Source organism: Antechinus flavipes, chromosome 4 (genome assembly GCF_016432865.1).
Source record: "Antechinus flavipes isolate AdamAnt ecotype Samford, QLD, Australia chromosome 4, AdamAnt_v2, whole genome shotgun sequence".
Classification (NCBI taxonomy): domain Eukaryota; kingdom Metazoa; phylum Chordata; class Mammalia; order Dasyuromorphia; family Dasyuridae; genus Antechinus; species Antechinus flavipes.
The window spans coordinates 194,200,959-194,216,342 of record NC_067401.1 but is presented as its reverse complement, the minus strand read 5'-3'; the positions used below and the strand labels follow the sequence as shown (position 1 = coordinate 194,216,342).

The 15,384-nt window shown below is 46.7% G+C and overlaps 1 protein-coding gene and 1 long non-coding RNA gene across 2 annotated transcripts in view; one reads left to right on the top strand and one right to left on the bottom strand.

Annotated features, from left to right (window-relative positions):
* Positions 1-15,384, bottom strand: part of SCUBE3 (signal peptide, CUB domain and EGF like domain containing 3) — a 50,084-nt gene that overhangs the window by 4,529 nt on the left and 30,171 nt on the right. The window contains exons 7-22 of the mRNA XM_051996453.1: positions 13,812-13,859; positions 11,177-11,293; positions 8,841-8,963; positions 8,309-8,425; positions 6,740-6,865; positions 6,307-6,423; positions 6,065-6,160; positions 5,613-5,729; positions 4,615-4,773; positions 4,141-4,353; positions 3,583-3,744; positions 3,233-3,400; positions 2,194-2,355; positions 1,509-1,706; positions 905-1,057; positions 686-765 (exon numbers count right to left, since the gene is read on the bottom strand). Of these exons, the coding sequence (XP_051852413.1) occupies positions 686-765; positions 905-1,057; positions 1,509-1,706; positions 2,194-2,355; positions 3,233-3,400; positions 3,583-3,744; positions 4,141-4,353; positions 4,615-4,773; positions 5,613-5,729; positions 6,065-6,160; positions 6,307-6,423; positions 6,740-6,865; positions 8,309-8,425; positions 8,841-8,963; positions 11,177-11,293; positions 13,812-13,859 (2,156 nt within the window). The remainder of the gene's footprint in view (positions 1-685; positions 766-904; positions 1,058-1,508; positions 1,707-2,193; positions 2,356-3,232; positions 3,401-3,582; positions 3,745-4,140; positions 4,354-4,614; positions 4,774-5,612; positions 5,730-6,064; positions 6,161-6,306; positions 6,424-6,739; positions 6,866-8,308; positions 8,426-8,840; positions 8,964-11,176; positions 11,294-13,811; positions 13,860-15,384) is intronic.
* The window catches only part of LOC127561173 (uncharacterized), a 65,028-nt gene that overhangs the window by 32,172 nt on the left and 17,472 nt on the right, over positions 1-15,384 (top strand). The window lies entirely within an intron of this gene.

The window sequence follows — 15,384 nt, the reverse complement described above, 5'->3', positions numbered from 1 at the left end:
ATTTCCCATCTTCTACTTTTTGAAATTCATCATTTCTAGAAACTCATTATTCCACAAATTGAAATCAACTCAAAAATTCATAGTCCTCAGACCAACCCTGGCTACATGACTTCATTTTATCTTTATTTATGCTTTTCTTTGTATCTCCAGTGCTTAGCTTAGCATAATACCTGGCACATACTAAGAACTTAATAAATGTTTGTTGACTTTGCCTTCTTGGTAGCCCTGGAAGCCTCTTTATGAATCAGAGTATCACAACCCCATTTTTGGATTTTCTCAGCAAAGATACTGAAGTGATTTGCCATTTCCTTCTCCAGCTCATTTTACAGATGAGGAAACTGAAGCAAACAGAGGTAATTACTACTCGGGATCACACATCTAGTAAATGTCTGAGGCTGGATTTGAACTCAGGAAGATGAATCCTCCTAATTCCAGACTCAGGGCTCTATCCATAGTATCATCTAGCTGCCTTCTTCATCCTTACAGGACTGCAAAGAATCATAGAATATTAGGACTTGGAGGAATCTCAGAAATCATCCAGGCTCAGCTAGGAAATGATTTACCCAAAATTTAAGGGATAGGGACAGAGCCAAGGTCTTATGATCCTATAATCCTTTCAGCGCCTACTTATCACCTCCCTTCCCCTTAACTTCCCCGCCCTACCACGTCCCCTTCTTTTCCTCACCTTCAGAATCTCTTGGTGGTTTTCAGAGGCATAGAGCCGACCATCTCGCACAATATCCTCTACTAATTGCTCATAGTCCTCTGCAAAACCAACAGATATGATAGGGCTCAGGGAGAGGGAACTTGCCAGCTTCCTCGCTCACTCCCTGCGCCGCCTTTTTGCCTCTCACTGAACTTAAGAAAGAAAACGCGAGTCCCCCCACACCCCTGACCTCCTAACCATCATAGGTGACATAGGGTATCTGGAAGCCCCTGGCACTGTTGGCTTCACTGGTTTTGAAGTTGATCCAGAGCTTTCGGGAGCGAGCGGTGAAGGCGATGGGCCGTTCATAGGTCTGGCACGTCTCATAGGTGGTGATTGAGGATGGAGAGGCTGAGGGCATAAAGAGTAAGGAGGTAACAAAGTGAGGAGAAGAGGGGAACAGGATCTGTCTTAGGCAGAGAGTTCAGAGATGAGAATCGGATAGAAAGCATCAGACTGACAAAATTTTGGGAAATAGGAATTGTCATCGCCCTCTCCCTCTTATTCCCACCCCACACATCAATCTGTTACCCAGACATTGTGCTGGTACAATGTCTCTTTGGCACATTAGTACCTAGACAATATTAAGATGTTGACATTTAAATGTATAAAAAGGCAAAGTTTCTAGGATGAAGGAGGAAAGAAGCCCTTGCTTCTCTTAGCACCTCCTTCCCTCAGTCTCTTCTCCCTGCCCCCCGTCTCTCCGTTCCTTGGTCCCCCATCCCTTCCCTCCTTGTCCTTCTCCCATCCTTTTTAGCCCTCCCCAGCACCCTCATCCCAGCACAACTCTGCTACTACCCACAGTTCTTGCGCATGACAAGGACATCTCCGCACTCATCCTCAGAGGGCAGGAAGATCTCTGGCACTACAATGAGGATCTTTCGTTTAGGTGGTGGATTGATGTTCCAGGTGCACTCAACTCCTGCTGGGTAGTTGCCAGGGTAGTTGGGAGATTCGATATATCCGGTAAACTCACCTATCTCCCCACCACACTGGCGATCTGTGGCCCAGGTGGAAAGTGCGGGAATGAAAAGAGAAGTGTTAGGGGTGTTCAGATGGGGAGAGAATGCAAGAATCTATAAAAATATCATGGAGAAACCTAAGAAGGAACTCCTGGGGGGAAGGAGGGCAGAAGCTGTAGTCATGCATGTGGTTTGTGGGTTACCATGGTGCCAGGATAATTACTTTCTTGGATGGTCACCGAGTTTTTTTCATCTTTCTTTGTTCCTGCATTCCTTTTTCCCAACCTCCCAACCTCCCTGCCTCCCCAGCACCTGTTCATCTTTAGAGAACAATGTATATCAAGAATATTAAAAAGGCAGAGAGGTTTGTTTCCTTATCCATGTCCCTTCCAAACTTCCCTTGTGTGCCTCATTTCTAGCCCTATCCACCTTCCCTGTCCCTGTCAACCCACTGCTCTTCATCCCTTTTGCTCCCCTCTCCCATCATCCACTCTCCCCTTTCCTATCCTTTGGTCCCGCACACACTTTTACACTGGGTCACGCTGGTGGAGCCATCAAAGTCAGTGCTCGTGTTTCCTGGGCATCGGGTACAGAAGTTCTGGCGAAATTCAGGCTGATAGGAACCCAGGGCACAGCGGATACAGCGATGGATGCTGGTGTTATAGTAGTGACCGGGGGAGCACTGGACTGTGGGAGGAAAGGTAAGTAGAGAGGGTCACATAGATCTGGGGAAGAAGGATGGATGTTAGCTTATCTCAGTGGTCAATATGCAATGATCTGCGTACAGTAAGCTAAAGGTCACGGAGTAGTCTCGAGGCATGGGCCCACAATAGCATCCAGTCTCATGAAGCAGGGATGTCTAGGACACCCCTCAGAGTCACCAGAGGCATCTATGCCATGGGAAGTTGGGAGGCAACCTGACTAAGGAAAGAGAGTCAGAGGATCTTGGTCCAGATCCTGGTTTTGCTATATGTTAGCCACGTGACCTCGGGTAAATCATTTACCCTCTCTAGGTCTTAATTTCTCCATCTGTAAAATGAGGGAGTTGGTCTGATCTCTAAAATCCTTTCCGACTCTAAATATTTTTTTAAATAGCTTTTTATTTACAAGATATATGCATAGGTAATTTTACAGCATTGGCAATTGCAAAACCTTTTGTTCCAATTTTCCCTTCCTTACCCCCATCTCCTCCCCCAGATGGCTGGTTGACCAATACATGTTCAATATGTTAAAGTATAAATTAAATATAATCTATGTATATATGTCCTAACAGTTATTTTGCTGCACAAAAAGAATTAGACTTTGAAATAGTGCACAATTAGCCTGTGAAGGAAATCAAAAATGCAGGTGGACAAAAATATAGGGTTTGGGAATTCTATGTGGTGATTCATAGTTATCTCCCAGGGTTCTTTCACTGGGTATAACTGGTTCAATTCATCACTGCTCCATTGGAACTGATTTGGTTCATCTCATTGCTGGAGATGGCCACATCCATCAGAATTGATCATCAGATAGTATTGTCCAACTCTAAATCTATGATCATGGGGAGCTTGGAGTTTACTACCTTTGGTGTCGCAGTCTTGGAAGGAGACGGCCCCTTCATGCTTAGTGGTGAGGCCCCCGCCACAGGGGAAGCACAGTGTTCGTCCTGACTCAGGCTGGTAGGTGCCACGTGGGCATTGCTGGCAGGGTTTGAACCCATCAGCTGAGAACTGACCTGGTGGGCACTGACCTGCAATAAACCAAGGGCCAAACTCTGATGGGGGGCGTCCGAAGGCCCTGCCCATAGGCTGATGCAGTGCCATGGGGCAGGGATGCATGAGGCACCAACTAGGGTAGCAGTCAATGGCTTTGTGCCCAGGGGCTTCCCTCATCCCACCCCTCCCCAGGCTGGATTGCTTGTTCCCCTGGCACCTGCACATGTGGTGATGTTGGTGGCTCCGAGGGGCCCATGGGCATCACTCCCAGGGCACAGGTCGCAGGAGAGCTGCCCTTCCCTCTCCTGGAAGGTGCCTGGTGGGCATGGCACACACTGCTCCGTCTGGCCGTGGTAATACGTTCCCTGCGGGCAGCTGACTGAGGGAGAGTCGGCCGTGCTAGCCATCCCCCCCACCCAGCCCTAGGACTGCCCTCCCACTTCCCCAGAATTGGGACCCTCTCCCCACAGGGGAAAAGTTAGATCTTGTGCGGAGGGTGTGTGATAGGGGATGAAAGCTGGTACAGGAGGTATGGAGTAATGAAAGAATATGAACCTGGCAAATAAAATTTATACTCTGAGCTCTAAGGGACATGAAGGGACAGAAGGAGATGGAATGGTCGGAGCTTGAAGATTTGGAAAGCCACAAACTGGAACAGTGTAAATAGGAATAACAAGGGGGTGGTTCAAGAATCCATGCCTGTTTTCTGTCCCCAGCCAGCCCTTGCTTGTGTGCCCCACTCCCACCAGCTCCGTGTCCCGCCACACTCTCTTACCACACTTGACCCCGGTGCGATGCTGCCCGGGCACACAGGTCTCTGCCTGCTCTGCCCGCTCCCCGGCTGGGCCGGGCTTGTGAGCCAGCTCATAATCCAGGCCTGCCAGGCGCAGCAGGAAGCGGTCCTGATTGATGGATTTTTTTAGCATCTTCAGTGACCCCTTCAGCCGCCGTTCCATCCTCTGCCGGAGGCAAGGCAGCCCACAGCTTGCTGTGCAGGGAAGAAGCTGTGATCAGGAGGACAAATGGTCCACTGGGGAAAGGGTTACACCCGGGATCGAGAAGACCCCATGGCTGAGTGAGGGGCAGCCAGGATGGGACAAGGGCAGCTAAGTTCTCTGTGGCCAGGCTCTCCTGAGTCTTACTTTTCTTTTCCCCTCCTTTATTCCTCACTCCCAATTCCCTTGCATGCCCAGCTCCTTTCCCATCTCCTGCTTCCATTTCTCATCTGCCCTAGATTCCTCAGTTCTACCTGTGGTTTCTTCAGCTTTGACTTCAGCCTCTAGTTCCAGGGTAAGACGGGTGACTTCCTTTCCAGGAGGAGTCCGGGCACGGCGGCCTTTCCCCTTACGGGACGAATCACATTTGAGGTGGATAAAGGTGACGTGGCAGTCAGAACAGGGAGTCCCACCTGAAGAAGAGAACTATTCAGTCCCATCACAGACCCTTACTCCTACAATCTACTCCAGCTAAGAAAAAGAAACCAGCTTATGTCCTTTTTCTTAATCGTCTGCACCCAGCTTTTGGGTAACTTTTGGAGAACTGCTTGTACCTCCTAATCTCTTTCATTTCTCAATCATAAGACTGGAAATCTTGGAAGAGTTAGAAAGAGTTATAATTCAAAATCATTTGATCCTTTGAAAAAAAGAAAAAAAAAGAACCCTTCTCCTGTCATTTGCCTATTCTGTGTGTAGAGATCCCTGCAAGTGACTTCTTTTATCTGATCTAACCCAGACTCGGATGCACAAAAGACCCACAAGTTAGAGAATTTATGGAGCATCAAGTTATTTGGACCTGAAAAGCACAGAGACTGAGATGGGGAGTGAGGCAGAGCATGGTGGTTCAGTGTATGTAGAACGAAAGAACATTAGGGCTGGAAAGAACAGAACATCTAGTTCAGGTTTGTTTGTTTTTAATTTGAGTTCTGTAAACTTGGTTTTTAAAATAGTTTGATTACTATATTCCAATGTAATTCATTGCTTTTATAATCCTATGTATTTTATTTTATGCATTTAATAGCATTGTTAGAAATGGCCCATATTCTTTACCAGAATGTCAGAAGGGTCCATGACACAAAAAGGTTAAGAAACTGATCTAGTCCAACGTCCTCATTTTAAGATGAAGGCCTAAGGTAAGAGCTTTGCTGGGACAGAGCAAGGGAGCAGGACTCAGCTTTCCTAATTCCTAGCCATGCTTTTCATGACATCTCCTGCCTCTTGTTCCATGAGGGCGGACACCCAGAATCCTGACCTGATGCTGCAACTTTGCCTGCCTCCTCCAGCTTGCCCTTGTTCCGAAGGTGCAGGCGACACTTGGCATCTTTAATCTTGAAGGAAGCCCGTTGTTTGACGGATAGTGCAGCTGTTTCTAAATAGAATATCAAAGATTCAAGTGAATCTGAGGGCTGGCTCCAGACTCAAGGAGGAGGGAAATGAGAAGATGATGGTGGTGATGAGGGAAGAGAATAAACTAAGATTTGGAGGATTTAGCAAAATAACAGGAACTGAAGGGGTGAGCAGGAAATCCAGAATGTTTTGAGGAGGATGTTTTAGAATAGATTAAAAAAAGACAGAATGGTGATTAGTATGCAGTATTAAAAGCACCAAAGGGAATTAGGGTTAAGGAACCTGAGAGCAGGTGGAGAGGAAATGAAACTTTTCAAAGAAGATTGATGATGGTGGGAATTGGGGAGAAGGGCTCACCAAGGCAGTGGTGGGTACTGGTGTGGTTGCCACTCCGGGACTGGGAGGAGCGGAGGCTGGGAGTGCCACAGCTCACCATGAAGCCGTTCTCTGATTCTGGGGAAGAGGAGCATGTTACAGATTGGACCCCCCAAAAGGAGGAAGAACCCCTAGGGAGGGTAGAGTTCTTGTCCGGACCTCCCTGGGGCTTTCCCAGAACTCCTTCCTCGTGGCCCCCAGCCGATTCATGCCCACTCATTTACCTGGCAGAAAGCGAGCCCGCGAGGGGCAGGTCAGAGCGCAGGTGTCCTTCTTGCCCGACCTGCTACAGCTGAGCATGGCCCGAGGGGCCCCGGGGCTGCCCTGGCACTTCACCAGCTCTGAGAGGAGACACGGGGCACTAATGTATGCGTTTGCCAGAGTGGAAGGTAGAGTGGTAAAGTAAAACAAACATTTCATTTTCCTCCGGTTTTCCCTCTCTAGGGCCACGGTTTCAGCAATCAAAAGTAACAAGAGTCAACTATAATTTAGTTCGCTCTTTATATTGTCTTAGGAGCTCCTTGCCAGTCTGCTTTCCCATCCTCCTCTGCTTAGACTGGCAGACTTACCCTTTGCCACCCCATCACTCTTCTCCCTGCTAGTCCCGTATCTCACGGAGGGCAGTGCCCACCATCGCCAGCAGAGGGCATCACGCACCTGTGCAGTCCTTGCCATTCCAGTGCAGGCGTCCCTGGCCTGTGGGGCAGGTGCACTGGTAGCTCCCAGGGGTGTTGATGCAGCCAAAACGGCAGCCTCCTCGGTTAACGCTGCATTCGTCCACATCTGGAGGCAGAGGACATTGCTAGGCTGACATGCTGGAGCAGGCAGGAGCTCTGCTGGGGTTTCCACAGCCCCTAAGATGACTACTAGCCCCAAAGGAACAGTTCTTGACAGAAAGGAGCTCTTAGCCAACCCTGACCTAGTCCCACTTGAGGTTTGCTTTATTTACTTTCTCATAAGTTCTACCCTGAGATCAGTAACAGGGATGAACTGCCAATGAAAAGTTCCAATAAGCACAGATCCAGTAAAAAGTGAACTTAAAAAATTTGAATTTAGTTGGGCTTCGAGGAGTCTTGGCCCATCTCCTGCCTGATCATTTCTGTCCATAGCCACTCTCTGGAACCTGCCCTAATCCTGCTTCAGCTCCTTGTTGGCTCTATCTACTCTCCCACACCCACAGTATTAAAGGGATGACCCACCCAAACTCTCTCCTCTCTCCTAAATGCCTTTATGTAGGCAGAACTGGGCTTCAGAGTCAAGGGGGAAAATTAGGGGGAAGCTCTGGGGGCTTTGCAGGCAGGAGGTCATGATCAGTTGCTTATACTATAAACAGGAATCTTGGCTAGGGCCTAATTATTACTCGAAGACCTTTTCCCTTGACTTTCTCTCCTTTCTTAGTCTTTCTCCCCAGGAAAGATGAGGGTCCCAGACACAGATTTTATTACTGTCCTCTAAGATCCGCTCTCATTAAGTTCTGAGAAGCTTACCATCAGAGCTGACCTCCAGCCTTTCTGGAAGGCTTTTTACTAATTCGTGGAGGAATTGCAGCTTGCACCAGCAGAGGGAGCACCCATATCATAGATGCTTGGACTTTGCTGAGCCCTGCATTGTCTCTCAGAATGCTCGGGAGGACAGTGTATTTTGTGATCTTAAGGCTATTTGGAAGGATATTGAACATGAATCTTACGGACTTATGGAGGGTGATTCCGGCATGAGTGGCTGGAGACATGTGGGTTGGGTTCGATGATGTTTCTCCCAGTAACTGGTATCACAGTCGATATTTGTGGGATATTGGCCCATGGCCTGGGAATGATGACTTAATTCTGTCTGAACTCGAAACTCTATACACATCTAACCTGGAGGCCTGCTGTGTGCACTAGCTCCTCCTCCCTACTATTCTCTCTGTCCATGCTGTCCAGAGGAAGGGAAACCGTCAGGAGCACACATTATGACGGAGTTAACACAGAAATTCCTATAAAGGTCCGGGTACACACTGGGGACACAAGAGTCCTACTCTCAGAACCTGTCCTGCCCTTCATAATTCATTCAGATACCAATACCCCCATACATACAGTTAGAAAGTGAGCAAGATTCGTTCATTTGGTGAGAATAAAGGGAACCCCCTGGGTCAGTGTAGGGTAAGGGCCCTGGATGGGCTAAGGAAGGCATAAAGGGCTAGGAGATTAAAGATTGGGTTGGGGTAATGGCGAAGGGTCTCTGGCTCACCCCCACAGTGGGTGAGCCCGTAGAGCAGGTAGCCTCGGTGACAGAAACACTGGAAGCTTCCTGGGGTGTTGACACAGATGTGGTCACAGGTTCGATCGAAGGAGCACTCATCAATATCTAGAGGTAAGATTTGGGGTAGAACAGTTTTCCCCAGAGATTTAAGCCTCTTAATCTGTGCTATGATTTCTAGACCCCAAGTCTATCTATCCCACCTGCCAAGACAGGAGCAGGAGGTTGTAAAATGATATAACCCACCCCTACCCTTACCCCCGAGAGGGAGTCCCTCTCTAATAAATCCTTGCCTAGATTTTGGAGGAGGGAAAAGGAATAATAAGTGGTACCAGAAGGTGAACTGAGATTCAAGTAGTTCAGGTTCTAAGGGACCAGGAAAGAAGGTCCCTTACAGTGTTTACCTGGTTTTGGATGCCCATCTTCCTTCTTACACTCCCCTCAATGAAAATCCCCTGCCTTTTGGCCCCTATTTCTACAGTCCTAATGCTCCCTTGACTTCTCTGCTTAAGCTCATACTCACCCTGGCAGCTCCTTTCATTGATGAGTAGCTTGTAGCCTTTCTTGCAGCTGCATTCAAAGCTGCCAACTGTGTTTCTACAAATGTGGTCACAGCCTCCATTGTTCAGACGGCACTCATCTATATCTGAGTTGGAGGAATTTTAAGGACAAAAACAGAAAAGTAAAGAGATAAAAAAGAGGAGAACCAGAAGATTGAGGGACAGAAAAAAAAACAATAACAACACACTGAAATAAGGGGGAGTCATAGTGAGTCAGAGAACTGGGGACAAGTTTTGGGTTACTAGACCTGCCCTTCTTCCTCTTCCTTCCCTTCTCTCTTATCCTAAGGGATTCTGTCCTTTAAAGACTCCTCTTCCTCCCTGGGCCTGAATTTCCAGATGAAAAATGGGGAGATAGAAGAAAATGACCATTAAGCTTTAAGAGAGTAGACTAGAGCAGTGGAGTGGATAAGAAAAAATAAGGACAGGGGCAGAATCCTAGTTGGAAAAGGGAAGTCTCATCTTTCATTCTCCCTATCCATAACGATAATTGAGAGGTGAACAAGGGAGTTTCTTTCTTTATTCCTTGGCAGTATCATCGTGAGGAACCCTGAGGACCATGAGGAGAGGAGCTGAATAAGGGACACTAAGATGGGATTTGAGAGTGGGTGACACAGAAAACTCTGGAGGAGAACCCAGATAAAGGCCCAGTTTGGGGGGGAGAGAACCAGTGATAGGTAATTGAGGGGGTGATGGGAGGCCTAGCAATAGGACTAGGATGAAAGGGTTCTGGAGAAAATCAGGCCTGAGGCAGTTTTTGACCATAGCTTGGAGGGAGGGAAGTAAGAGTTGTTTCCTTCACGAGGTCAAGTTCTTGGAGTTGGTGACAGACAGGACCCAGGCTACTTACCTCTCAGTTGGAAGGTTAGTGGGGGGGGGGGGGTAGAGGGCAGACTTCTAATTTGCTTTTAACATACCTGTCAAAAGTCCTCCCAAGCCGGAAGCCCCCTAACTCTGGCGGTCTGACCCATGTGCCCCTCCCCTCCCCCTTCTTCTATGGCAGCTGTTCCACAGAGAAACACAAAGAACAAGGCCAAAAAGCTTATAGAAATTTCCACTCTCCTTTCCTGGGAAAAGGAGGGGATGTAGGGGAAGAGGAACACAACAAATATTTATAGGTTAGTGCTTTCAATATGACTTTCATCTAGAATTGGCTATTAGAGGGGATGGAGAGGAATGGGAGACAATTGTGGAATAGAAAATATGGAAACTGCCTCCCCAGATTTTTAAGGGGAGGAAGGGTGTAGAGATAACTTCATCAAAACAGGCAGAGAACAAGCCTTTTACATCAGGCACCAGGGCAGTCAGGAGGTAAACTGTAATCTTCTTGCCTCCCCTTCTTGCTTTCCTGATTAGGAGTGGGCTGTTATTACTGGCATAATTCCTTAACATGGTAGGAGGGAAAGAGAAAGATTGTGAGGGGATGAAAGCACGGTGAAGGATGTAGGGCAGAGAGCAGAGAGAAAAGAAGGGGTGGAATTAGGAAGTGAGTAGAATGGAGGAGAGAATAGAAAGAGATTGGATTACTGTACCCCTTGGACTGAGCTGAGACATGTGGATAGAAAAACTAGAGCAATAAAAAAAAATGGAGAGGCAGTATGGCATAGTTTTTTTTAAAGGACTGAAAGTATGGCTATCTGGGTTCTAGTCCTTGCTTTGCCACTAATGAAGTGTATAGCCTTCCTGTTACAACAACTCTCTAAGACTTGGTGGTTGTTTAAAAAATTTTTTATGTGTATGTATGTATATGTATATACACATAGAAATTGAAATAATGAAATTTAAATAAACATAATTAAAATAAGCTAAATTTAATTTAAATATTTTTAATTAGCAAAAAACTTCCTTCCCTGCCCCTCAACTTCCCTACCTCCATTGAGAACCCAATTTAGTTTCTTAATTTGAAAAATGAGGGGTTTTGTATCTCAAGTTCTTTTCTGGTTCCTAAATACCATAATTCTATGAGGGTGTGAGATACGAGACGGTATGAGGTACGAGTTGAGGGTAAAGTGAGCTTTACCTTTTTTAGGAGGATCTGCTAAGAAGAATTTTTGACACATATATTAAAAGAGTCCACCCTCTCTTCTATATCCCCACCCCCAAATATGAGGTAAATAGCCTGGAAACTGTCCATTTTCCGCTATAGGATAGAAATATATTTTCTATTCTCTGAAGTTGGAGGGTCCTAGGTTAGGGAGAGTCGGTCCCAGACCTCGTAATTGGGACTAAGTGACCCCTGGCCCATGGGCTCTTCCCCCCACTCCCATCTCCTCCATATCCTCACTTGAGGCCTTCTTACCTTTGCAGGTCTTTCTGTCAGGCTGCAACATGAAGCCCACAGGGCAGCTGCAGTGGACGCCGGTAGCTGCATCATGGCACTTGCTGTCACATCCACCATTGTTGACAGCACATGTCTCTGTTTTTATTGGGATGGGGGATGTGGGGGAGGAGGGAAAAGAATGTTATTGACCAGCAGGGGCCCCCAAACTCAAGGTCAGTGAAGGCAATGGGGCCCAGAATGGGCAGCCTCAGCCCACTCAGTGCCCTCACTCAGTCGGAGGAGAAATCATGGAGTCCGAGCTCCCATCCCCCTCCTTCCCCCCTGCAAGTGCAGCCAAGCAGCCAGCTTCCCTGCCCCCAACTTGATTGAAACAAGGTGGACAGCAGTGAGGCAGGTACAAGCCAGAGCTGTCAGGCAGGAATGTGCTGAGGGGGGAGGGGGAAGAAGCTTAAAGGGGGAAAAAGTCAAGTGGAGTAGAGGGGCTAGAGGGGGTCTGTCTCTCAGCAATAGAGATGAGTAGAGAGGGCTCCTCTTTCTCCCCATCCTCCAACCCCAAGACTCTGAGGGAGGGGGAGAGGATCACTGAGGCAATGGGGGAGGGGCTCTCTAGGCACCCACTCTTAGAGGACTGGGCCTGGCAAGGGATTGCTAGAGGTCATTGAGTCTATTCCCCTCCATCTAGGGCTGCCCTGGGCCTATTTATCTGCAGGGGAGACCCCGCAGCGGCTCATGGGTCCTGGCCACCTGAAAATGCAGTTTGGTCTGTTTCTTTCTGTGTTATCCTAGGTGGAACTGAGCCCGGCCCTCTCGAGCTCATAAAGGTGTTTCCTCTCCTCGTTTTATCAGCCAGGAGGGTTTGGCAGAGAAATGGTGCGGGAGGGAGTGAACCTCTGGGAAATAGGGGATGAAAGAGATGGGGAATCGCAGAACTAAAGAGATCATTAATAAAACCAGTATTTTCAAACTGTGTGACTTCTGTTACCTCTGCCTTAACTTTAGGGATCTTCCAGTCATGGAAGGAATCAGTGTTTGGGGTAAGGGAGAGGGTGAGGATGGTCTCCCTCTTTTCCGAGGTCTGAGCAAGAGGAAATAGGTGTAAATGGCAACAGAAGAGATTCAGATGTAAGGAAAACTGGCTGTTTATAATCATGCAAGGCTCTGGAAATAGACGGCCAAGTGTTCTCAGGACAAACCTGAGACTCTGCTTTAAAATGAGAAATACTTGGATTTTAGCTTTAGGGAGTAATAATATGAATAAAAAATAAGATATAATTAAAATAAAAATAAAGAAGCCTGGGATCCCTGCCCCAGTAGCAGAAGCTTGGAAGCCAGGAACTGATGAATTGAGCTCCAGAAGCTGCTGCCAACTTGAGTAATCTTTAACCCACAAGTTCAGGCCCTGCCCTATTACTATGAAGAACAGGACCAAGATTCAGAGGATTCTGGGAATACCTCAGTCCAGCCTTTCTACTCAGAGCTCCCTGACATGTCTCATTCCCTCCTTGCACATGGAGCCTGGACCACAACAAAAGATTAGTGTTTTATTCAATTGAATTACAGTGCTTTATCCAACTCACCTCTTCTATCCTCCTCTATCCTAGAGTTTTGATTTGTTGATTTTCCAAAAAATAAGATCTCCATGGATGCAAGACTGCTTTGGGGTATCCTCTATCGCATTCCTAGACTCACTCTCCCAAATTTCTCTAAACCAATGTGGAAATTTTGAGAACTTTGGGATGGAACCCCAAAGTCTTCTTTGAACCCCAACTCTCTTCTAAAGTGGGGCTGAGACCAAGAGCAGTACAGCCTCCAATGAGGGGAGTGGGTACATTTCAACCACTTTCTTAGGGTCCTATGGAGGAAGGTTTATACCAGAGGCAGAAGGTAGACAATGCTGCTGAGAAAAACAAATACCTCTAAGATGGCACCAGAAAGCCAAGCACTAGCTAAATGTAATTAGAGCAAGGCAGCTATTTCCAGGTGGGCAGAACAGCATCAGGGGCAGCAGAAGAATTTAAATCTCTCTTCTTTGGACTCTCCAGTTCACCAACCCTTGACTTGAAAAAGCACTGAGAGTTCTAGAAGGTTGGGGGGTTGGAAGAGTGGAATTAAGGGCACCAGAGGCCTCAGAAGCAACAACCTTTGAAGGACTATCAGTATATCCCACTCTGGCTACATAGGGTGGAACTGACTGTACCTTTAGCTGTATAGAAAAGTGTAGGAAAAGATAAGAAATGTCTGAGGGACAGTCAGGAATTCAAAGGAAGAGTAGGTCAGGGAGGCACCGGGGGCAGAGAGGAGAAGAAGAAACAGAGGGAAGAAAGGACTAGTTAAGGAGGGTTTAGGAAGACTATGGGGACATGAAGGATAGAGCAGAGGAAATAAAGAATAAAGACAAGCAAGACCAACAAAGACTCTGTGGCCAGCTCTTGGAGACCCAAGATTCCTGCCACCCAGGTTCCCTCCTGTACCCTCTTTAGGGCTGATGCCCCGGTTGCCAGCGTGAGCCTGGTTGGTAGGCTGGGGCCCAGCCAGACCTAGGTAGGGCAGGCCTGGTGGGGCATGCAGTTAGTGGGAGCCCCCAGCAGGTTAGCCCCTCCCTGAGCAAGCGAGCGACCGAGCATGGGAGCATGGAGAGAGCAGATATATTTACCATTAGAAACAGCCTGGGGGGGGATGTGCTGCTCTAGCCGCCTTTCCCCTGTTTGACATTGTAAAAAAGCTGTTTAGACGATGAGCGGGAGACACCTGGCCCATTGAGCCCTAGCTCCTGCCCTGTGGACTGGAGCTAGCAGGGCCCCAGATAACGAATCCTGGTGTTCTTATAGCCACTTTACTTCCAGATCTCTCTTTCTTTCTGGCATCTTATTGTCCTACCACACACGGGCTAGGTTCACCATCTCCATTTTATAATTGGGAAATTCAGGGTCCAGAGGGTCAGGTTATTTACCTAAGATCACACAGCATGTTGGAGGTAAAGATTTGGACTAAACTCCTATTTTCCAATTCCTAGTTGAATGCACTTTACTTGACTCTGAGACTAATTGTCTCAGTCTTCCTAAACAGACTAAGAGCCCTATCATCCCCAAACATTCTTCAGAAGGCTCCTTCCACTAATAAACTTGGAATGGAGAGAATGTGGAGAGCAGGAGAAAGACAGAAAATTAACTCTCTAGGGGAAGGGGAGAGGTGTTGAATAGGGACCAAAGGCAGTTCAGGGAACAACTACATTCTCTTTTGGTAATGAGATAGGAGAGTGAAAAAGGATACAGGAATTAGAATGGAACCCAAGTTAAACAGATATCAACTATTTTTAAATTTAATTTAAATTTAAATTTAAATAAATAAATAAATATATTTAAATAAAAAGAAAGCAGGCAATTTCTCTACCAGCCTTAAGCCTGGCCCAGACTATGACCAAGAAGCTATTCTCAGCTTCATGATTTAGGAGGCCTATAGGGACATGTGGGACAGGGACAGAAGGCCCCAAAGAGTATTGGAAGGCAGCAAAAGGAAAAATTAAAGAAGATGGAAAAAATCCAGCCTGAAAAAGTATGAACTCTACAAATACTAAATAAAAAAAGTCTCAAATGAATACATAGTAAGAAACTATAATGGCAGGGATTTAAAGTTTAAAATAAGGAAGAACCATGAGGAATATTAGTTCTTTCAAGAGGTGACTAAGGAAAATTGTATTTTTAAGAAATCATAGAGATTTCTGAGTACAAAGGACCCTCTGTTCTTGAGTCTGAGAAGGGGGCAGCATTGCCTAGGATGTAAAGGTTGGATCTCTGGGGTAAGGAAACTGTTGATATTGAATATTACATGAGGTAAAAGTCATTAAAACATACAGAACATATCATCTTAGATTGGTATCTAAGATATTCCACCTTCTCCTTTCTAGCTGTGTGATCTTGGGCAAAAATACTTAAATCTCTGGAGCTTTAATTTCCTTATGTCTACAAGAATAATAATACTGGTTATGGGGAAAGTGCTTTGTAAACTTGGAAGTTCTGGAGAAACAGGAGATTAAGTTATTAGGAGACCTGCCATTTTTATTATATAAGAGGGTTATTCTGAAATACTCATCAATGAAAACACGCTTTGTAGAAGGACAGAAATGCAAAGAAAAGGGGGAGAGGAGGTATGTGTGACTGTTCAAGGAACAGCCACATTGTCTTGTGTTTCTCTTGGTCGTAACAGCAACTATAAAACCCAGGAATCAA